The sequence below is a fragment of the Felis catus genome, chromosome A2 (assembly GCF_018350175.1).
Source record: "Felis catus isolate Fca126 chromosome A2, F.catus_Fca126_mat1.0, whole genome shotgun sequence".
Lineage (NCBI taxonomy): Eukaryota > Metazoa > Chordata > Mammalia > Carnivora > Felidae > Felis > Felis catus.
Window position 1 is genome coordinate 120,637,214 of NC_058369.1, and position 22,429 is coordinate 120,659,642.

Consider the following 22,429-nt stretch of genomic DNA (forward strand, 5'->3'; position numbering starts at 1 on the left):
AATTTCTGGCATTAGAATGCTTCATCGTCATTTGTTTCCAAGTTTCAGAGGAAGATTGGGAAGTGGCTAAGTACCAATACCAAGCAATACCAGTTATCTCTTTTAATGGTTTCTTACTATAGGATAGCTGCCCACATTGCTGTACTTCCGGTAAAAACCAGGCCTTTGCAAATTAGGGGAGAGGGCTTTGATCTCGTGCCACTTATCACCGGGCAGTGTATGGCACAATGATCTGCCTTATGAAAGTAATACGCTTACAGGTTGGGCTGAGGGTCCAACCACATTCCAGACGGCTTCAGTGGCTCTTTAAATGAACACTCCTACCTCATGCGAAGTTTCGTCTTTTTTCTTTAGGAAGCTTACCTTTTCATAAACTTTGTAATGACAAAAATGACCTCCAGTTCAAGATAGCTCCTTCTTATCATTGACCATGGGAGTCAAAGGGCTTGACTTTTAATTCCAATTCCTTTAAACAGCTGAGGCCTGCTGAGACCCAATCATCTTGCTGTCACTGGTGTATTAACAGCGTTTTCATATCACAGCTCACCATTGCTTTTACAGTCATCTTATTGTTTCTCTGGGCACCAAGTCACCTATCTATTCCTGAAAAATAGAGGTTGTACGCTACCGTAGAAATGGCAATTAAAAACCACTGAACGAGGACAGATAGACTTCAAGCTCATGTTTCATTGTCATCGATCACAACTGCTGTAGAAAACCACAGCGGATCATTATGAAAGCGTATAAAATATTTGGAAACTCCGACCATAAAACATCTCCATTAGCAAGTGGGTTTATTGACATAACTGAACATAACAACATATAACATTTATTCATTTCCCACCGAAAGACTTTCCAGTCGAACTGTTTTCACATAGCTTTTACTGTTTTTCCGTGAAGTATTTTCAGTGATGTTCTGCTACGAAAGGGTGGGTGGTGGGAAGGTCCAGGGGTCTTTTCCAGACTTTCAGTGGGGCTCAGTATTTCACTGCTGTGCAAAGGAACAGCTAAAAGATGCCATCACTGTACAAATGAACAAAACTAGGGGCACCAGGGGTGCAAAATAGCCCGGAGGTTGCAAAACAGAGTGAATGACTCCTCTCCTGCGTACTAATAGGCTCGGGATCGGTCACAAGCCTCGGCAGCAGAGTAAGAATGACAGCCTCTTTCCTGTGGTTGGTCAAGTTTGGGCCCCACAGATACGACTATCAGAGAAGCAGCTGTACTTTAAGTGGTCTGGACATTCACTCATCTGAACATGAACACAGATCAGTTCATTTAGATGCCTGGGTCCCTGCTCAGCTGCTGGGCCAAGGGCAGGTTTGGCTCAATGGACCAAACATAAAAGGAGAGCCCTGGGGAAGGACCCCCGGTCTAGGACAGATTCCCTGAGTCATCAGGACCATCAGGGGCGTAAGGCCCTAAGTAGAAGATTCGCTGTTAGCCTTAGCACCATTGTAGTCGCCTCCACGGCACCCCACTGCCAATAAATCCATAACCATGGACAGTATAACCGTGCAGATCTTCTCTGGGACCGCTTTTTTAGACCACACACAAAACTGCTCATGTAAACCAAAGCACTACGGTTAGCGATAAACATGTACTTCATAAATATCAGGGGACCAAAGTGTCCCAAGTAGTTGAAAACGACGGAGGAGCAAATAAAGGAGCCTAATCCTAAATTTAAAGCAAAACAACATTTTAAAAGAAATACTGCAATTAGTAACTAAACAATAAGATTTAATAACGTGGTACAACACTGGGTAGTGGAGGGATTAACTCGCAAAATATATAATTATTTCACAGTGAGGTTTAAGTACTCCTAACAACCTTCTGGCTTTAGTAGAAACAGACAACCACTGATGTATACTTTTTCACATTTTTCCCGACAATTTCTTCCTCTCTATTTTATATAGAGTAAGACATTGCTGTGATTGAACGTCACACTATCAACTGACCATCACCTTTTGCTTCCTTGCTATTAGGAAATTACCTTTATCACTTAACTGCGCAACCCCAGAGAAGGCGGGCACCCTCAACTGCGTGTCACTGATAAAAACACGAGAAGTACCACATCGTATTCATTCCAATCTGGACACATTGTCAGAGATGCGGTTAAGTGGACTAGAAGGCTGCCCTTCCCTGCGGGGTCATTGGTTACGCACGCGTTAGTTAACATTCTTTTATCAAGTTCTGGCACTGAAATTTCCTTCTGCATATACAGGTTCAGAAAAACAAAATTAAAAAGCCACAGGAGCAACCCTGACAGAGAAGTCTTGCGCGCAGCCTTCTCCTGAGAAAGTAGGTCACCTTAGTTAACCCCAAGGTCAGCGAATGTTCTTGCGGTGTTAATGTTAAAAAGAAAATACTAGTTGAACCACTCAGCTCAACTAAAACAGTCCTTGAGTTTATTGTCAGTTTGTTACATGGCAGAGATCTTCACATTCCTGAAAGAAAAAAAAATAGCGTCTCTGATTATTTAAACATTAAATTATCCTGAATGTTCTATTAACCAACATGAAAGAGCTCCTTGGTGAGTGTGTTAAACTTTACCACCTGTTTACAACATCACCTTCTTGGCCGAGACCGCCAGACCAGTGCAGTCACGTTGCCAAGCCTCCTTTGTAATACTAAATAAGTTCCTTTTTTCCTTAAATAGAACAAAACTCTCGTTTCACATTGAACAAAGAGCATGCACCCAAATCTCTTTCTGGCCACACTGGGGGCAAAAGCACCCTTTTCTACCCCAAAGGGGGACAGGCTCTTGTATCACAGTGCTACAAAGGCCATTGCCACAGCTGTGCCAAGGTCTCCCTGTAGAAGAAGGCTTCCCCCCGTCTGAGCTCCATCATCCATTTGTCCCCTACTCTTGGCCTTGACCAAGTACCACCCATTCACTTCATGAGCGGGTACTGGGAACTGGGGGTGGCGAGGGGTTGCCGAATCGGCTTTCCCTTTGACTCGTCTGGCAAATGCACAAAAGGGGGAAAGGAGAAACTCTGATAAAATGAGATCTCCCCTTGAGGCGGGTTGAGGGGTTCCATGGAAAGTGGCTCCTCAAGGCCAAAGAGAAGGTTTCCACAACCTCGGAGGCTCTGGATCTAGTCAGCAAATCGCTGCAGAAGATGATCTTCCCGTCTCAAGCTGCCACCTGTGCCGCCGCCGCCGCTGTCCATGAAGCGGTCGCAGGGGAACTCGATGAGGTCCGCCTCGCTGAGAGCACACACGGTGGTGCGCGGACGGTGGGACTGGAATCCAGAGAAGTCGGCGGACACCCCGGTGCCCATAGAGCGCAGGGGACGTCGGGTGGAATACATGTGTCTAACATGCACAGGGGCCCCACCCTTCCGCCTAGCCCGCAGCTTCCTCCGCAGCCAGCGTGACGCCCAGGCCGCCAAGGCCAGGAGCACCAGCAGTGCGTTGACTGCCAGCAAGACCAAGGTCAGCAGCTGGTAATCTACGCTGCTCTGGCTCCCAGGCTCTGGCAGGGTGACCAGCCCAGCGCAATGGTCACGGGGGGCCACCGGGCAGACCCGACCCCCGAGGACTCCCTCGACGCACACCAGGTAGGGTGTGTCTCCGCGCAGCTCGCGCAATGTGGCCGAGTCGCTGCGCTCTGGCAGGTAGACAAAGCGGTGGAACTTAGGCTGCTGGCCAAAGCGGTCGAAGAGCAGACGAAAGCGCGCGCCGCCCAGCGGCGGGGGGCTGCGGTGCTGGCGCACCGCCCAGCGCACCGAGGCGCTGTCGGCGCCCACCGCCTCCACCGTCAGGTTGCACAGGATGAACTTGTTGAAGTCGCACGGGTCAGACACCAGCGGCGGCAGGCCGACCCCGCCGTCGGACTGGGCGGTGCTCTCCTGCTGCTGCGCTGCCAGACGCTGCTTTGCCGCCCGCTGCCAGGGGTCGCCAGCGGACGATGGCGCAGAGACGGGTGCGGCTGTCGGGGTGGGCTCCGCATGGGCAGCATCTGCAGGAGTCGGAGGTCCCCGTTCGGGCTTCTGAAGCAGGTCCAGAGGGTGTGGCGCCGGGTCCGCGGCAGCAGCGGCGGAGGGGCCCGGCTGCTGGAGGCCCGGGCCCCGTCGGCTCAGCCTCAGAGCGCTGCGGTTGCCCAAAAGCTCCCTGGCTGCCCCATCCCAGACCACCCCAGGCAGAAATCGCCCGCGCTGCTGTGGCTGCGGCTGCGGCTGCGGCTGCGGCGGCAGCTCCTCCGCGAGGCCACCTGCAGGGGGCGCCACCTCCTCCCCGGCGGCTGTGGGCAAGGGCCTCCAAAGCCCTTCCGCGGTCGGGGAAACTGAGGACGAGGGACTCGCACAAGACCCGTTCTGCAGCTGCTGGTCATCCAGGTAATCCAGGTACTTGCCCCGCAAGGCCGGGGGGTGGCGACACTGCACGAAGACTGTGAGAAGACGGCCTTGTGAGTGCCAGTCGCCCATCCAGCGCTTCAGGCCCCGCAGACGGCAGTCACAGGTCCAGCCATTGCCGTCTAGATCCAGCCGGTAGAGGGCCGGGCTGGCAGCGAAGATGTCCCCGGAGAGAGCGCTGAGCGCGTTGTCGCGCAGGCTGAGCTCGCGCAGCCGGCCCAGGTGGCCAAAGGTAGTGGGGTGCAGAGCTGACAGCGCGTTCCCGCTAAGGTCCAGCGCCTCCAGGCTGTGCAGAGGCTCCAGCAGCTCCACGGGCAGTTGGCTCAGCCGATTCCCCTCCAGGCGCAGCTCGCGTAGGGCCTCCAACCCCCAAAAGGCCTCCGGCGCGAGGTGTGAGAGCTGGTTGCCCCTGAGGGAGAGTAGGCCGAGACGAGGCAGGTGCTGGAAGACGCGCGGCCCGAGGTGCTGGAGGCTGTTGGCCGAGAGGATGAGGGTGGAGAGGGAGCGCAGCGGTGCGAAGGTGGCTGCATGGCGCAGGGAGGGCTGCAGCTCGTTGGCAGAGAGGTTGAGGAAGCGCAGTTTGCCCAACTGGGCAAAGGCGTTCTTGCCCAGAAAGCGGATCCGGTTGGACTCCAGATGTAGGTAAAGCAAGTTGCCCAAGGGGGCGAAGACCGCGTCCGGCAGCGCCCCCAGGGCGTTCCCGTCCAGCCTCAGCTTGACCAGACTCTCCAGGCCCTCGAAGGAGCCGCGGCTTAGGCGGCCGATCTCGTTCCCGTTGGCGTAGAGGATGCGCAGCTTGCGCAGCGGGGCCAGAGTGCCCGGGACGAGCGCCTGCAGGAGGTTGTTCCCCAGGTAGAGCTCCTCCAGCCGCGAGAGCTTCTCGAAGGTCTTGGGGTGCAGAGCGCGGATCTGGTTGTACTGCAGGTCCAGCCGTCTGAGCTGCCCCAGGCGGTGGAAGTCGAAGGCCGTGATGTTGGTTATGAAGTTGCCGCCGAGGCTGTAGGTGAGCACGTCCTGGGGGCTCGGCAGCGAGCTGGTCTTGGGCACTGCGCGGAGCCCCCTATTGGTGCACAGGAGGTGCTGGGGGTGCTGGCAGTCGCACCGCTCTGGGCACACGGGCTGGGCCCGCGGCGGGAGCGCGAGGCAGCCGTACACCACGAGTAGGAAGCGCACGGCGCGGGCAGCCTCCATCGCTGCCCGTCCTGCGTGCTGCGGCCGGATCGTCCTCTTGGCCCGCCTGCTCTATGTCTCCTCTGCATTCCCCTTGGCCTGGCCAGAGTCGCTAAATGGCCTCTTTCGGACTCCGCAGCGCGGTCCAGCCCCTCCTTCGCCCTTTGTCCGGTGGCTGGCCCGGGTCTCTGCAGGCGGGTTCCCCCAGCCAAGTCAGGCGGCGCGGGGCGCTCCGGGAGCTCCGGGTGCTACTTGTTGCATTTCTGCACAAAACTGTTTCTCCGGGTGTGCGTCGGGGGGCGGAGGGAGGGAGGGAGTCAGACCTGAGCTTTTTGTTTGCAGCTGAGTCCGGAGAGCTGGATTCCCTGGCACGGATTCTCCCCGCCGAGCGGATTCCCCAGCTGCAGGCGGGAGCCCTTCCAAGAGCTCCTCGGGGCGCGGCTTGGCTGCTGTGCCCCGGCGGCTCGGCCCCCGCAGCTCGCGCCTCCTGGCTCTCGGTCCCGGACCAGGAGCGCGGCCTCGGTGGAACAGCCGGGGGAGGAGCCGGGGGTGCGCAGGCTGCGTCCGGAAGGGACCCAAGTCGGCGAGTGGCGGGCAAACCGGGCGGAAATTCGTTCTTCCCACACTCTGCCCCCCGGGGATGCAGGCGGAGAAAGAGGAGACGGCGGAGGGAGGACAGACCCCGACAGGGGGAGGAGGAAACGCTAAGTGGCTCCGCGTCTGGTCAGCCCAAGCCGGGGACGCCGAGTGAGAAAAGTAGGGATTAAAAACAGCTGTACGGGTCGGCCCTGGACGCAGGGCTGGGGGCGGGGGTGGATTACCGGGCCAACAAACGGAATTTGCAGACAGAGACCTTTTTATTTTAGATGAGTACACCAGGCATTTCGGAGCATTGGGAGCACGGATGCTCTTACTCGTTTTTAAGTCCCTTGCTCTTCCAGGTGCCACCCTGCGGGAAGTTCAGGCAGCACGGACTGCGCAAACATTCTGTAAGACGTTTAGGGCAGCACCCCGTTGGCTACAAAGAGCTGTCGGTGGGCTAGAAGAGGCCAGGTCAGCCCCTTCTGAATGTTGGGTGTTTGGATTTTTGACGTGGCTGTCCAGGTAGCCCAGGAGAGGCATCGCCTCCTTTAGGGATCTGAACCGAGTATTCGCTTGGCCCTGCTGTAGGTAAGAGCCTGGAGAGTCTCAGAACTGGTTCTACCGCTGTGGAAGTGTTTCTGTCAGATTTTGGTGATTTAGTCCCATTAATCCTCCTCCAGTCGTACAGGCCTTGGGGTAGGCTCTGCACGTGTGCATATATATATGTATAAAACCTTCATTGACCCTCTGGTAACTGCTGCCTGCGGGGGTGGGGCCCAACCCCTTGATGCCTGGGACTTCTAGTGATCTTCAAAATCTTTAGACCCCAGAAGTTCTTAGGCCTGGCTTAGTGGCGGGATGGGGGGCGGGGGGAGGGCGGGGAATCTTAGCACTTATCAATATAGAATGGAGCATTTGTCACTAGCTCCTTTGAGGGCAGCCCCTGCTGAGAATGAGGGTGGGCAAGGAATAGCTGTTTTAGTATTTGTTCATGCAAACTGCCTTGCTAAAAATAAAGGCCTCTTCTCTCCCCCTCCCTGCCCCAAATGTTCAGAAAATGTGATTTTAAGGACCTACTGCGTGAAAAATTAAAGGAGACATATCCTCACCTCAAGAGGCTGACTAGTAGGGAGGGCATAGAAAGGTTGAGTAATAATAGAAGGCAGTAGTAAGAGAAAGCCATTGAGGTGCAAGGTGATTTTTAGTAATGCCGGTGTTTGGCAGTGACTGAGTGCCTCATTTAGCCTCGTGTAGGCAATTGATAGAGACAAGTTCTGAATTTAAGGAAAGAGATCACTGGCTGCATGGTCAGCAAAGACTTCTGGGGAAGCAGGGTCCAGGGAGATGGGTGGAGGAGAGCTAGCGGGTGGTCAGTATGAAATGCCCCTTCGGGGCACAATGAACAGACCAAGTTTGCGCTGTGCTTTGAGTTTTCAAATAAAAGATGAATGTGGGAAACCAAGTTCCTGTCTTAACAAGATAAACCATAGATTGGTTTTTAGTTCTGGTTGTGAGAAACTTCTGAAACCTTTTTAGGTCTTGACTCTAGGCCTCTTTAGGAAGGTATGGCGGCCCTAGCGGGTGAAACCCAGGCTGGCACAGTGTAGCATATGACTTCCTGTGTTGGGCCCCAGAAGCTGTTAGGAGGACTTTCAGAAGTCTTTGCTGGCAACCGAGGTTATCCTGTTGTTTCAGAGGATAGCATGGTAAGAAGCTACTGGCTTTCAAAGGGAACCACTGGACCTAGCTGGGATGGAGCCATGACAGCATTTGCTTTGAGTCTATGGTGTGAGGACTGCACACACAGCCATCAGAGCAGAGAAGAGGTTGGAAGCTGAGAGAGGTGTAACACAGAAGAGGGAGAGGCAGAGATCAGACCCCATCCCTTTGCATAAGCTTCCTCTCCTCCTGCATCTGCAGAAAACTTGGAGAATGAGGGCAGGCAGCGTCCCATCAGAGGACTTCTATAGTTGGACTAATTGGTCACTCCACTTGAAGTGTCTTTCCTTTATAGGTGCCTCTAAGGAAGATTTACAAAGTCATCAGATCGCTGCAGATGTTCAGTATTTCTCAGTGTCTTTGGTGTTATTGCCCGGCGTTTAACACTCCTTCCGGTAGTGCTGGACTGCAGGTAGAAATAATATCGTACGTGGTTTATGTCAAAAGACAATTGCTTTTCCATAACGTTCCATTTTCTTGAAGTAATCCATCTGCCACCTGTAGTTAACCTTGCTTAAAATAGATATAGTGTGCCATACTTCAAATAAGTATACACAGCTTTTGATAGGTGTTGCTTGTGCCCTCAGTCAGTTTCAGTAAGACTTTGAAATCTACAGATGAAGTGGTAACACATATGGGGGCTCAGAGCAGATTAATGCTTTCTGAAAAAGCGTGGTTACTGTCTTTTTAACAAATGTTTCCCTTTCTAGAGGCATGTAACTTGAGGTCAACTTTAAAAATGAATGACATTTAAATCCTTCAGAGTACATTTATGCCATGTTCCTATGCACCCCCCCCCCCTTGGTCTCCATTTCTGCAATGCTACACGGTTCAGGTGTTTGATTTATTTTTAGACCATCTCTCTCTTCCAGGAGTTAAAACAGTGTTTTACTTGAATTCGGCAGTACCTAGAGCCCCTGGTAGTGAAGAGCTATCATAGCAACTCCAAAACTGCATTTGCTTTGAATGCTGGTTGATCAGGCAGGAAGAATTTAGTGAGACTCTACCAAGTGCCAAATCCCAGGGTGCGACAGCTCAGTGGGGAGGCTGATGGGCAAGGAGCGGGTATAGCACCGAGTGAGAAGCATTGTGGGAGTTGGGGGGGGGTAGCTATAGGAATCCTGAGAGGTCACCTGGCCTGGACTGAGAGCTTGAGGAAGGTTTCCAGAGGAGGAAAGTGCTGGGAGCCTGCAGATCATGCGAGAGAGGCCCTTAGGAACCTCCAGATCTTCTGTCTTTGTTGATGAGATTTTTTTGACATCTGTTTTTTTTTTTTTTTAAACAGTGTCACACAACTTCACTCATACAAGGACTTCCAAATAAATATTCCCTTACTCCTTTTTAAGCACTTCTGTAGGTAAGGACTTCTACGTAAGAAACTGACTTCATCTTATTTGTACTGCAGCATCAAGAGGCATCTCTGCTAAATAAAGCAGGTGCTCTACAGAGAAAATGTTATCTGTCTCGTTCCTGCCTTCTAGAACCTTGAAATCTGTGACAGTGGGTTTGTGTGGAATGCAGGCGTGCAGTTGATAGAACATCCAGACCAAGGTGTTCACTTACATGAAATATACATAGGTATAGATACAATGTATACATAACTCTTGATAGTCCTGTAAGGTAGGGGCCCCCTGGGCCCCTTGCCCCCCTTGGATCCCGTACTTTAGAGGGCTTTGTTCCAGTCCTCCTCTGGTTGTGTCCCTCTCCAGAAGAGCAGGATTCCAGGCTTCCAAAGGTATGTGCCCACCCACAACCCATATCCCCACTCCTGCTCAGGGTTCCTGGGACCCTGGAATTTCCTACTCAACTGCCTAAGGCTGTGAAGACCTTTTATCCATCTGTCCTCTCGGGGGCTGATGATGCCACAAGTGGGTATATGCCTCGGGCCAAGTGAAGGCCAAAAGACAGCTGTGCAAAAAGAATCTGGAGGTGTGAGCTGGGATTTCCCGTGGCATGCCTGGGAGGCCACTGAGAGACTGGGTAATGCAGGAGCCAGAGCTGAGAGGAGGAGCCGGGGACCAGGGATCTCCTCTCACACTCTAACCCTGGGCTTCTCGAATATTAGAGACAGGCCCATCCATATGTAGCTTTTGGGGAGGGAAAAAGTACATATACTTGGATTTAGAAAGAAAAAGGAGAAAAATAACAGGAGTTTGAAGGAAAGTGTTTTCTAAAATGTAAATTCTACTTTATTGCAACATAACCTATACCCAGTTTTCTATAAAAAGCAATACTTTTTAGCAAAAGCAAGGACATTGTTGTCTGCGTTGAAATGCCTATCTCTTAACTATGTAATGCCTTTGTTTATGGATGGATCCAGGCTTGATCATGTTCCGGGGGATTCAAGTATTGATTATGCTTAAATGTAGAATTTGGATAATCGCAGAAGGGATTGCTGTGGATAATCCACAGAAGGAACAGAAGGGAACGCTGTTCATGAGAGAAACAAGAGCTTTGTCATTTCGCTTTTGGAGAGCTTGCCCTTTAAATCTCAGGCGCACCGCTGGGTGTTTGCAGGGGTCAGAAGCATAAGCAAGTCTGGGCTGGCTCCATGACATGTATGTATGGTGTAAGCGTTCTTGGGCGTTCTTGCCCAGGCCTGGGATCTTCTTGGGCTTGCCAGGGATGTGCAGTGCTTTCTTCCCAAGCAATCTGTGGTTCCCTTGACCTTCAGCTGTAGAGGCAAAAAGGATTCCAGGCCGTGTCTTCAGTAGCCCCTGGACCTGGTGCCAGTTGACCCAGGCTGTTCTGGGATGGGAAGGGTTAGGGGGAGGAGAGCTGTGGCCGAGCTCCCTGCTGCGGGGAGAGATAGACTGGCCAAGTTCTGCTGGAGCAGTCTCCCAGAGCTTGCTCAAGGCAGCCTGCAGAGAAGACAGCTGTTGCCTCACCCCGGCTCAGCCAGCCCGAGACAGGCAGCAGGGCCCCTGACATGGATGAAGTAGGAAACCAAGAATCCCCAGTGATTCTTTTATTTATTTATTTATTGAGAGAGAGAGAGAGAAAGTGAGCGTGCGCTCAGAGAAAGTGAGGGGCAGAGAGGGAGGGAGGAAGAGAGAGAATCCCAAGCTGACTCCATGCTATCAGCACAGGGCCCTACTGGGGGCTCCATCCCATGAGAGATCATGTGAGATCAGGACCTGAGCCAAAACCAAGAGTCCCACACTTAACCTGCAGGGCCATCCAGGCACCCCTTGGAGTGGTTTTTTGCATTTTATCAAACAGCCTCCCAACTCTCTTTCTCTGTCTGAGTGAGCCTCATTTTAGCTCCAGTCTGAGAGGCAAGTTTCTTTACCTTGGGGATTAGGAATGTGAAGAAGAGGACCAATCGGTTACAGTATATCTGCTGGGTTCTCCACGGCCCCCAACCTTAAGCAAATAGGAAGGCAGATTCCTGACTAGGTATCGGCTTTACTAAATCAGCATCTCCAGGGCAGAGCCCCCAGGTGATTTTTGTGCACACTTAAGTTTGAGAAAACCAATAGACGGTATTTCTAAGATACCTGCTTATGAATGGCTGGTTGTATTATAACAACATCAGTAACGATGACCGGCACTCATATAGTGCTGGCTGAGTGCCACGCGGCGGTGTAACGTAGCTTATTTATTTCCACAGCTACCTTTCGAGGTAGGAACTTGTTAACCCATTCTACAGAGGAGGAAACTGAGGGGCTTAGTAAAAATACAGGATCCTAGGCCCACCCGCAGAGGCTGATTCAGAACCTCCAGAATAGGGCCTAGGGATCTTTAGTTAGCACATTCCCACGTATTTTCTTAGGTATTGTCACTGAAGGAGAATTCTTACGGGCTTTTTCAGACATTTCCGTGTCTCCTCTGCTAGGAACCCAGGGGTAGAAAGATGAGGGAGACCTCTTTCTCTCCCTTCTGAGAGCTCAGCACGGCTGGAGAGTTAAATGTATGTAGGTGATAACCCGGGAAGGTGGTGCCTTCATAGATGAGTACGATGAGCACCATTTGCTGGAATGGCAATTACCTTTTGCGAGGAAAATAATAAAGAACTGAAGCCTTTGTAGAAAATACCAGCCCACGTAAAACTGTATGTGTAAGGCCATTTGCAAGTGACTGCTTCCAGCACACTAGATTTTACGTTCAAGGAAAATCCTCATCCATCAGTTCAAAGATGCCAGAGTGTTTGAAACTGACATGCATAAACAGATTGCTTTGCTACAAGAACTTCAGTCAACTGTAGGCACTTCTGGCAAGTTAAAAAAGGAAAGGCGGTTGTTGGCTGAGTGTAATAACTTAAGAAATAAGGCAAATCCACATACCGTTTATGGCTGCAGGATAGAGTTTGTTTTTGTGTAACTGAAATTTTAGAGCGCTAATCCAATGATGTCCTCCCTTGGATAGAATGGAGTCAGTAGCCTAAGGAAATGCTTTAGGTATGAAAGTGTCTCTTAATTCCTAAATACCAAAATATGTGTCATCTCGAGGAACCAGACTTATAATTGTATTTTATGGTACAGCTTTCCAATATTCTCTTATTTGGGTTTCTTCACACTACAGTAATAACATTTATTTAGCAATTTGTGTCCCCACCCAGCTGGGAAGACAGCAGCCTTATTTTGCTTCATTTTTGTGGTACTCAGCAGCTGTTGTTGACTTATCAGAGAGTTTTCACAAAAAATCTAGAAGAAAAAAAATTTTAGTATTAATAGCTGTTGTCTCTACGTGGTAAGAAAACGAATAATTGTTTATATTCTGGGGTTTTTTTTGGCATTTCCTGAATGATGTACGATCATCATGTGTTGCTTTGAAATTAGTTAAAAAATACTTTGAGGGGTGCCTGGGTGGCGCAGTCGGTTAAGCGTCCGACTTCAGCCAGGTCACGATCTCGCGGTCCGTGAGTTCGAGCCCCGCGTCAGGCTCTGGGCTGATGGCTCAGAGCCTGGAGCCTGTTTCCGATTCTGTGTCTCCCTCTCTCTCTGCCCCTCCCCCGTTCGTGCTCTGTCTCTCTCTGTCCCCCCAAAAAATAAATAAACGGAAAAAAAAATTTTTTTTAAAATACTTTGAAAACAAAATTGTAAAAAACAAACCTAATATCTGGTTTTGACCGCAACGTAAGTCTCCTGAGGCAGTCAGGTGAATGGGATATGAATATATCCCAGTTTGGAGGAGAGCGTGCTAAGAACTAGAGAAGTTAGCTAACTTCTGGAATGATCTAGCACTATAATAATAGAGTGCAGACCACAGTCTAAGCCGTTGGCTTCTGACCTCAGGTTTTTATAGTTGGACCTTGCTAGGCTCCCTGTTGATACACGCCTGTAAGTACAACGAATGAAGCCAGTTCAGGGTGATATTCAAACACTTCGCAGCTGGTACAGTAGGAGCACCAGCCAGACAGGTTTGGCACAGCCCCAGTCAGGACAGAAGGATGCCACGAGCAACCAGCCCAGCATGCCAGTGCCCACCAGCTGAAAGGAGACTTGCCTGTACTTGATTAAAGTTTTTGAATGGTGCTTTAGACATCCATCCCTCTCTCTCTTTTTTTCCCTTAATAACTACATTATTAAAAACGATCTGCTTAAGGCTTAAGCACAATATAATCAGTAACCATGAGAAACAACACACAAAGCCTTCCTGGGTCCAAGTTCTTCCAAATTGCAAACTTGCCTGGAGCCCGTTTTCTTTGGGCTCCAGTCTTCACAGAACATTGGCGAGAGGGTGAAGTCATTGATTTTCACAAAACCTGAGTTTTGTTTTCAACGTATAATTCAGAAATTCTCTCCCCTTCTCTTCAGTAAGTTGATGGACACATTTGAAGGGAATTCAGTTCAGAAAAAAAGTACTATTTTTCTCACAACTTGATCTGAATAGTTATAAATAACGGCTTACAAATATTTGTGGGCGGTGGGGGGGCACTTCTTTTGAAGAGTATCAACTTCAAGGATTAGTAACCCATCCTGTCAGTTATCAGTGATTTATTTTCAAAGCCTGGATGCACACATGTCAAGCCCCCGCCCCCCATCTGTCCCTGAGCTGCAGGTGTCTCCTTATTCTAATGTCACGTATCGGGTCAAAATAAGGGAGGCAACTTCATAGCCATGCCGCTGAAAACTGTGGCTCTATCCTGGCAAGAAACAGTCTGTCAATCTCAGCAATGGAAATAATCTTGGACAGTCAAATAATTGACTATATACAGTGTAAATACCCTCAAAGTGTTTGCAGATTTCATCAAAAGACCAGATGTTTCTTACTCAAGACCCGGAACATGGCAGTAAAGGAAATTAGAGGAAGGGAGTACCCATCCCCTTTTTGGAGTCTCTGTAATTTTCTATAAAGCTTTGCACTTTGATTATGCTTAGTAGCACCATATGCTGGAGTGAGATGCAAGAACAAAGGTTCCAGCCACAGTACTGGAGCCTTGCTGTAGGCAGGATCACATATTTCTGTTGACAGAAAGCTAATGGATACATAGGACACTCCTCCAACTCCCGTGCCTCCCTATTTGATTTCTGAAATATAATTGATAACATTGCTAATGTGAACGTTCTGAGCATCCTTTTCATTGTCTGCTATAATACACTGTGGGTTGAAAAAGTGGTGGTTACCACTGAAAGATATGTAGAACTACAGAATTTCCAAAAGCTTACTGTACATTGTCAAGTTTTATAGTGTGTGTGACCTTAAAATTTTGGGGAGTGAGGGGTTGCTGAACGCCGCTTTCTTTGGCTGGTAAGAGGACATTTTTTTTTCGCACTCTGCTTTATGATCACAGTGTTCTACAGTGAGCCTTTGTTTTTGCAGTTAAAAATCTTCCTAAAAATGCACATGATACCATATTCAGTCTTGCTTTTCCCATTGTCCTGACATGTCCTTCCTCCTTCCTTGTGACAAACGTTTTTGCTTCTAAACCTCTTTAAAAAAAATCAATCTGGGTGATGGAAATAATCTTGGATAGTCAAATAATTTACCGTATACAGTGTAAAAACCCCTAAAGCGTTTGCAGATGTCATAAAAAAGCCAAACATTTGTCATAAACTACCCATGTGATGTGTACGGGGTGAGCAGAAGACGGAGTCCACCGGCTGGGTCTCTGACCTTGAGCCACGTCAGTCTTTCTGATCAGTGGTTCATTTTCTCATCTATATGAAGGGACAGATCATACTTGCGCAATGTACGCGTTTGGGGAAATGTATGGGAAAGTGCTTAGTAACTACCAGAGTTAGGAAAACAAGATTCTTGCTAACATTTCAACCTCATGCAAGTCTTCTCTGTGAGAATCTGTGGCCCTCCAGGGCAGAACCATGTCTTTTGTATGGCTTTTCGGTGTTCTCTGCAATGTTCAACGGGGCCTTTTCTTAAATTTTTTTTTTTAATGTTTATTTATTTTTGAGAGAGAGAGAGAGCATGAGTGGGGGAGGAACAGAGACAGAGGGAGACACAGAATCTGAAGCAGGCTCCAGGCTTTGACCCATCAGTACGGAGCCCGACGCAGGGCTTGAACTCACCAACCGTGAGAGCATGACCTGAGCAGAAGTCAGACACTTCACTGACTGAGCCACCCAGGTGCCCCAAATGGGGCCTTTTCTTAAATTGTGAGTCTCTAATAAATGTTCAGTTGAGCCAAAAAGTGAAGAGGAGGACGGCACATTCCAGGTGACCGTTCTTCTATCTTTCCTGGTAAGTTCTGTTTCTGTCTTTTCATTGTTTCCTTGCTCTACCCCGGGCTGCCTGGGCTCAGAGCACTCCGTCTTCAGCCTCAGGTTCTTCCCGAATAGCTGTATGGACAGGCCTAGATTCTGGGCCATCAGTTAGCTCACACGGTGAATCACTTGACCACTGTGGGTGTCATGCTTTATGAAGTGTGGTTATAACACATCAGCGTTTGCCCGGAAGGTTGTATCATCAGTAGTAGCCTTTGTGAAGTTAAAGGATTATGAGGGGGGAAAAAAGGAGTTCTGCAGTCAGCATGGACCATAAACCACGTCTCCGTCTTGGAGAGTCATGGTGCAAGATCGCATGTTCAAGGCTTTGGGAAATCCTACAGAAAACAAAGAAATGGGGGTTGGCAGGTAGGACTATTAACCTACAGTGAGAAACACTGGATTAAAATGATCACTAAAATCTCCTCCAGCTTGAAACATTAAGGAACCCATGGACCATTATTCAATATTACTAGAATGTGTTAAAGGTGAAGTTCTTTCAATGTGATGTCCTATGTTGAGCTTGACTGATCTCGACAACTCACGGTATCCGACTGGTTTAATATGACTCCACGGTAGGCAGGATAACATATACCGAAGTTGTCTCCCGTCTCTCACAGTCCTGGAAAACTTGTTTGCTTTGCCCCCATGTTGTCAAACTAGGAAATTATTAGACATTTGTTTCCATCAGGATACGAGTGGTAGAAACCCATAGTTGTAAGTACCATTTGGCGTATTGACAGTTCTGGGCTTAAAAAGCTGTTGATGCTTCAAAAATATTGGTTAGCCACTGTGCTAATGCTAATGGGATGTTTCCTGGAAACCTAGCCATTTGGTGAAAATTCCAATAGTGAAATCCTCAGGCTAATTCCTCTAGTATCCTTGGGTGTCAGAAACTCATTGATGATCAGTACATGACTCTTGTGATTCCCCTAAGTAATAGGATATAAGTACCAGCTTAACTAAAATTCCAGAGTGGTTTTCCATCTGAAACAGGTGGCTACAAACACCTGCCAGAATCATAGCCATTACCGACTGGCATTTACAGAGTGTTTATTGTGTGCCAGGCACAGTTCTAAGCCCTGCACAAGTTCAATAATGTAATCCTGCAACAACCCCACGAGGAAAGTGGAAGCAGAGAGAGTTTAAATAACTGGCACAGTCACACAGCTAGTTAGTGACAGAGCTAGGACTTGAGCTCATGTTTTATGAAAATTGTTGTTCGTACTTTACACATGTATCTTTGACCGTGGTGTCCTCGTCATCCCTAGAGTCATTTTTTGGATACGTAACATTTTCCAGAATATAGCTAATGGTGTCATTTCTCCTACATTTATTAGCCACTACTCCTTAGTGAAGAAGAGCTCTCTCTAATTACATTAGATCTATTTGGTTGCCCTGAAAAACATTTCAAACCGGGGAAGCAGGAGAAGTGCTTCTTCCTTGGCCAATTCTCAAAGGGAAAAATTGGTTAATAACAGCCTCAGTGATGACCACTGATTTCTGCTTGTCTCTTTTCAAGTAGCATTATGAACTCCTAGATTTTCATGAGATCAGTGTGTTTCCACAATTTTTCTGTGTGATTATGGTACTAATTTGATACATGTTCAGGTTTGCTTTTTAGTTCTAGGATTTTTTTGGTTGTGAATTTTTTTAGAGTTTAATAAAATACAGCAAACTTATTTCAATTGAATGCCTTAGTTGTAATTTTTTAATGGTAATGCATTTATATAATTCAAAATCAAAACTCTATGGAAAAATATTCACAAAGAAGTCCTATTTCGGGGCGCCTGGGTGGCTTAGTCAGTTAAGCGTTCAACTTTGGCTCAGGTCATGACCTCCAGGTTCATAGATTCGAGTCCCGTGTTGGGCTCTGTGCTGAGTGCTCAGAGCCTGGAGCCTGTTTTGGATTCTGTATCTCCCTCTGTCTCTCTGCCCCTCCCCTGCTTGTGCTCTGTCTCTCAAAAATAAATAAATAGGGGTGCCTGGGTGGCGCAGTCGGTTAAGCGTCCGACTTCAGCCAGGTCACGATCTCGCGGTCGGTGAGTTCGAGCCCCGCGTCGGGCTCTGGGCTGATGGCTCAGAGCCTGGAGCCTGTTTCCGATTCTGTGTCTCCCTCTCTCTCTGCCCCTCCCCCGTTCATGCTCTGTCTCTCTCTGTCCCAAAAATAAATAAATGTTGAAAAAAAAATAAAAAAAAAAAATAAACATTTTTAAAAAGTCTATTTCTACCCCTACTCCCTCTACTTTGTTTTTCTGTCCTTCTACACATGACCATATTTTATTAGTTCCTTATTTATATGTCCATTCTACTACAGGTTTTTTTTGCATATGTGTGTGTGTGTGTGTGTGTGTGTTGATATATAGCTTTAATTTAATCCTTCCCTTCTTTGTACACATACCCTTGCTTTTTAAAAGTATTTTCCACTTAATGATATATGTTCTGGAGATCTCTTTATATCAGTACATACAATCCTTCCTCATTCTTTCTTTACAACTTCTTAGAACTCCATTGTGTTGGTATACTGTGGTTTATTTCAACTAGTTCCCTGTTACTGGATATTTGCATTCTTTCTAACCTTTTATTATTGCAAACAGTGCTGCAGGGAATAAACTTGTGCCTTTATCTCTTACAGTTGAGCAGATAAAAATGTTGGCAGATTCCTAGAAGTGGGATTGCTTGTTCAAAGGGTTATTACATCTCTTTCTTTGTATTTCTAGATTATCCTCCAAGTACTCAATGCTTTTTTTTTAATCTTTTTTCTTTTTAAAAAAAAATTTTATTTATTTAATTTTGAGAGAGAGAGAAAGAGAGTGCATGCACGCAGGGGAAGGGTGGGGGGGGGGCGGGTAATCCCAAGCAGGCTCCACACTGTCAGCAGAGCTGGACATGGGGCTCGAACTCATGAACCAAGAGATCATTACCTGAACCCCAATCAGGAGTAGGATGCTTAAAGGACTGAGCCACCCAGGCACCCCAAGGGCTCCATTCTCTTAACTACTTTGCTAAATTGCTTCTCAAAAGTCTTGATCTTGTCACACAGGTGAGCAGATTTTAGAAAATGCTGACAACACTAAGGTGAGTAAATGGAGCAACCAGAACTCATGCACGTTGCTGGTGGGCGCATAAAATTATACATTCGTTTTGGGGAACCGTTTGGCCATTCATTTATAACGTTAAATGTACATTTATCCCATAGCCTGGAAAGATCACCTCTAGGTATTTACCCTAGAGAAATGGAAATATGTTTTTTTAAAAAAAATTTTTTTTTCAACGTTTATTTATTTTTGGGACAGAGAGAGACAGAGCATGAACGGGGGAGGGGCAGAGAGAGAGGGAGACACAGAATCGGAAACAGGCTCCAGGCTCTGAGCCATCAGCCCAGAGCCCGACATGGGGCTCGAACTCACGGACCGTGAGATTGTGACCTGGCTGAAGTCGGACGCTTAACCGACTGCGCCACCCAGGCGCCCCAGGAAATATGTTTTTTTAAAAAAACGTTAGGAAGAACATTCACAGTAGCTTTATTTCTAATAGCCCTACACTGGAAACAACTGAAAGGTCCAGCAACAGTTAGGAAGATAGGCACATTGTTATGTATCAATGCCATGGAATATCATTCAGCCATAAAAGGAGATTACACATATTGATGCATGTAATGATGTGGACAAATCTCAAAATGATTATGTTGAGTAAAGGAAGCCAGACACAAAAATGTATATACCGTGGGTTCCATTTATGCGAAATTATAAACCAGACCGTGCTAATTTACAGTGATGGAAATCGGAATGGTGTTTGCCTCTGTGAATGGTGGGAATTTACTGGCCAGGATTCCAATGAACTTTCTAGGGTGATGGCAGTGTTCTATATTTTGATTGAGGTAGTGAGTATACCCAGTGTATACAATGATCAAAGTCATAACAATGCTTAATGTCTGTGCAGCCCTTTTATTGTATAATGTAAATTATACCTTCAGTCTTAAAAATGTTTTCCTCAGCAGGACTCTTGAAGAAGTGACGGCCTTCTTCCCTCATCATCTCCACCCTGGGTACGCTCTTGTTCTGAATCTCTTAATACTCTACCTCTCTGGCCCGCACTTACACTTGAGTACCAATGACTTTTATAGGCTCATGTCTTAGCTCCCCAGTAGGTGAAAGCATCCTACAACAAAGTTATGATTGTGTTACTTCACTATTCTTTACAACAATGGTTGTCAACCTAGGCTGCATAATGTTGGACTCTCCCTGTGCCTTGGCTTGGGCCGCCATAACAAAATGCCATAGACGAGGTGGCTGAAACAACAGAGATTTATTTTCTTACAGTTCTAGGAGCTGGAAGTCTGGGATCAGGGTGCCAGCCTATCTGGGTTCCTCTTGTTGGCTTGCAGATGGCCATCTTCTCACTGTGTCTCACAGCTCTCTGGTATCTGTTCTTACAAGGATACTAGTCCCATCATGACGGCTCTGCCCTCATGACATCATTTAAATCTAATCACCTCCCAAAAACCTTGTCTCCAGATACCATCACATAAGGGATGAGGGTTTTAACATATGAATTTGGGGGAACACATCCAGTCCTTACCACTTGGGAAACGTTAAAAAATCATCTCCGGAAGTTCTCACACAGTTGATGTGAATTGGAACCTGGACATGTATATTTCTCTGAGGTTCCTCTATAATGTGCACCCAGGATTGGTGACCGTTGCTTTCTACCTTCCTGTTCAAGGTGAGGTCTAGGAAATAGCAGCGTCAGCATCACCTGGGACCTTCTTAAAAATGCAAGATCTCTGGTCCCATCCCAGGCCTGTGAATCCGACTCTGCATGGTAACAGTATCCCCTGCTGATTCGTATGCACCGTAAAGTCTGAAAAACACTGGTCTGCAGCCCCTTGCATCGACTTGCATACAGGTATGAGAATGCTCCATCAATCATTTCCTGTTTGAATTCAAGATGAACATTTTGCCAGCGAACCGAATTTCACCTTTTTTCATCTCGGAAGCCTGTCAAGTTGTGGATCTTGCCTACAAATAATTGCACCACCGTGTAAAGATTTCATATATAGCCTATATATCATTGTCTATTAGCAAACAAAAAAGCAGCAAATAGACCCAACATTAAAAACAAAATCTTAATGTTTTTGAAAATATACGACCATCCCAGCGATTCCATCACAATGAATGATGACCTCCTTAGCTTCAGGTGAGCTTTAAATTGATAATGAAATTGAATATGTACTTGTGTTCCAGCCGCAGAAGAGAAGTGGCACTTAACACAGAGCATGAATCCTGTGTAACTAATAAATAATTCAGTAAACCAGGGAAAGAAAAAACACACAAGCTTAAATAAATAGCAGAGAATCCCTGATGCTTAAGGTTGAGAAACGAGGATTATTATATATGATGCTATTAGGTAGCACAGAGTGCTGGTTTTCAAAAGAGTTGATTACGATAAGTATGCTTACTACTAAAAACATAGGAAGGAATGTAGTCTTACTCGGTATTTCAGAAGGCAGTTCAAGGTCTTGTCATCCATCAAAAGCTTCGATGTGGTCTTCAATATGAATGTGGCTCATGAAAGTACCAAACAAGAGATTCCATGCTGACAGACACTAAAAATGATGAATTTCTACTTTCCCTGTTCAGAAGTACCTAATGGGCACAGTTCTTTATTTTTAAGGACTTTTCATTTGAGTACCTTTATGTTTAAAATACCCTCTTAATTCGGTATGGGTGCGTTCTCAGACTCCAGTCTCAGGAATGATTTCTGCTTCTGGAAATTGGTCTTCTCCTCATTTTATTTTCCATCCCTACTTGATAACTTCTTCTCTTTAAAAAATTTGTGTTTTTAGTATTTATTTTTGAGAGAGAGAGAGAGAGCTCGAGTAAGGGAGGGGCAGAGAGAGAGGGAGACACAGAATCCGAAGCAGGCTCCAGGCTTCGAGCTGTCAGCACAGAGCCCACAGCGGGGCTGACTGAGCCACCCAGGTGTCCCGCTACTTGATAACTTTTTAATTGTTAATGATATGATGAAATAGTTTGCTAAATTATATCAAGATGGCCATTTGGTTTAGTTCATAGCCCCCTTATATTCTGTGCAGTAAACTGAGAATAAAAAGAACAGATGCTAATCTGTAGTAAGCACACATACAGACATACATACCTACAAACTTACAAAGAAGGGAACTTCAATGATGTTTTGTATTTCAATTCCATTTCCCACATGCTTTGGGCTGCCATTCATCTAATTACCAACCTGATTCAACCCAACATGTTTTTATTGGATGCCTATTGTATGTCCCACAGAAATACACTCTGAAACTAAAAATCTTTTAAGTTGCATGTACATAATGAAAGTTTATGTTCCAGTGTTGCAGATTATTGAATAAAGACATTGCTGGTTCAGTAAAAATCAGTTTAGAAGGGGTTTTCCCCCCTCTACTTTCTAGAACAGTCTAGAAGAGAATGGCATCTCTCCCTTAAATGTTATAGAAGAAAATGTCCTTTATGTTCAAAAAATAATGCACAGCCAGAATTGTTAAATTTGCTTTTTTTTCTTTCTAGCAAAAGATATTTTTCTCTTTGTAGTAATCTTGTTAAAATTAAAAAAAAATTTTTTTAGCATTTATTCATTTTTGAGAGTCAGAGAGAGACAGAACATGAGCTGGGGAGGGGAGAGAGAGGGGGAGACACAGAATCCGAAGCAGGCTCCAGGCTCTGAGCTGTCAGCACAGAGCCCGAGGCGGGGCTCAGACTCACAGACTGCGAGATCATGACCTGAGCCGAAGTCCGACGCTTAACCAACTGAGCCACCAGTTGCCCCTTTCTTTGTAGTAATCTTTAGTGAAAAATAATAAATACACTTCTTAAAAATAATTGAAACCTTAGAGAAGGATATCCAATGGAAAGTAAATCCTCATCTCTCAGAAATGTTCTA

The 22,429-nt window shown here is 47.0% G+C and overlaps 2 protein-coding genes across 6 annotated transcripts in view; one reads left to right on the forward strand and one right to left on the reverse strand.

Annotated features, from left to right (window-relative positions):
- Positions 1-777: 777 nt before the first annotated feature.
- TRIL (TLR4 interactor with leucine rich repeats) lies at positions 778-6,007 on the reverse strand. 2 transcript variants are annotated; one of them, XM_019825631.3, is made up of 2 exons: positions 3,086-6,007; positions 778-2,447 (listed from the first exon to the last, which is right to left on the reverse strand). In XM_019825631.3, the coding sequence occupies exon 1, from the start codon at positions 5,550-5,552 to the stop codon at positions 3,102-3,104; it is 2,451 nt and encodes an 816-aa protein (XP_019681190.3). In that variant the 5' UTR covers positions 5,553-6,007; the 3' UTR covers positions 778-2,447; positions 3,086-3,101. The 2 variants fall into 2 exon arrangements, 1 of the variants encoding a protein (XP_019681190.3); XR_006594314.1 differs by having other exon boundaries at positions 3,020-6,007.
- Positions 5,648-22,429, forward strand: part of LOC123383918 (translation initiation factor IF-2-like) — a 42,231-nt gene continuing 25,449 nt past the window's right edge. For 2 of the 4 annotated variants that reach the window (XR_006594315.1, XR_006594317.1), the window contains exon 1: positions 18,974-20,695. Coding sequence is in view for 1 of the 4 variants with exons in the window: in XM_045052546.1 (XP_044908481.1) it covers positions 5,648-6,287 (640 nt within the window). In the remaining 3 variants the exon portion in view is untranslated. Of the gene's footprint in view, positions 6,288-18,973; positions 20,696-22,429 lie in introns of those variants that run through there. The other 2 variants (XR_006594316.1, XM_045052546.1) reach the window with 2 other exon arrangements.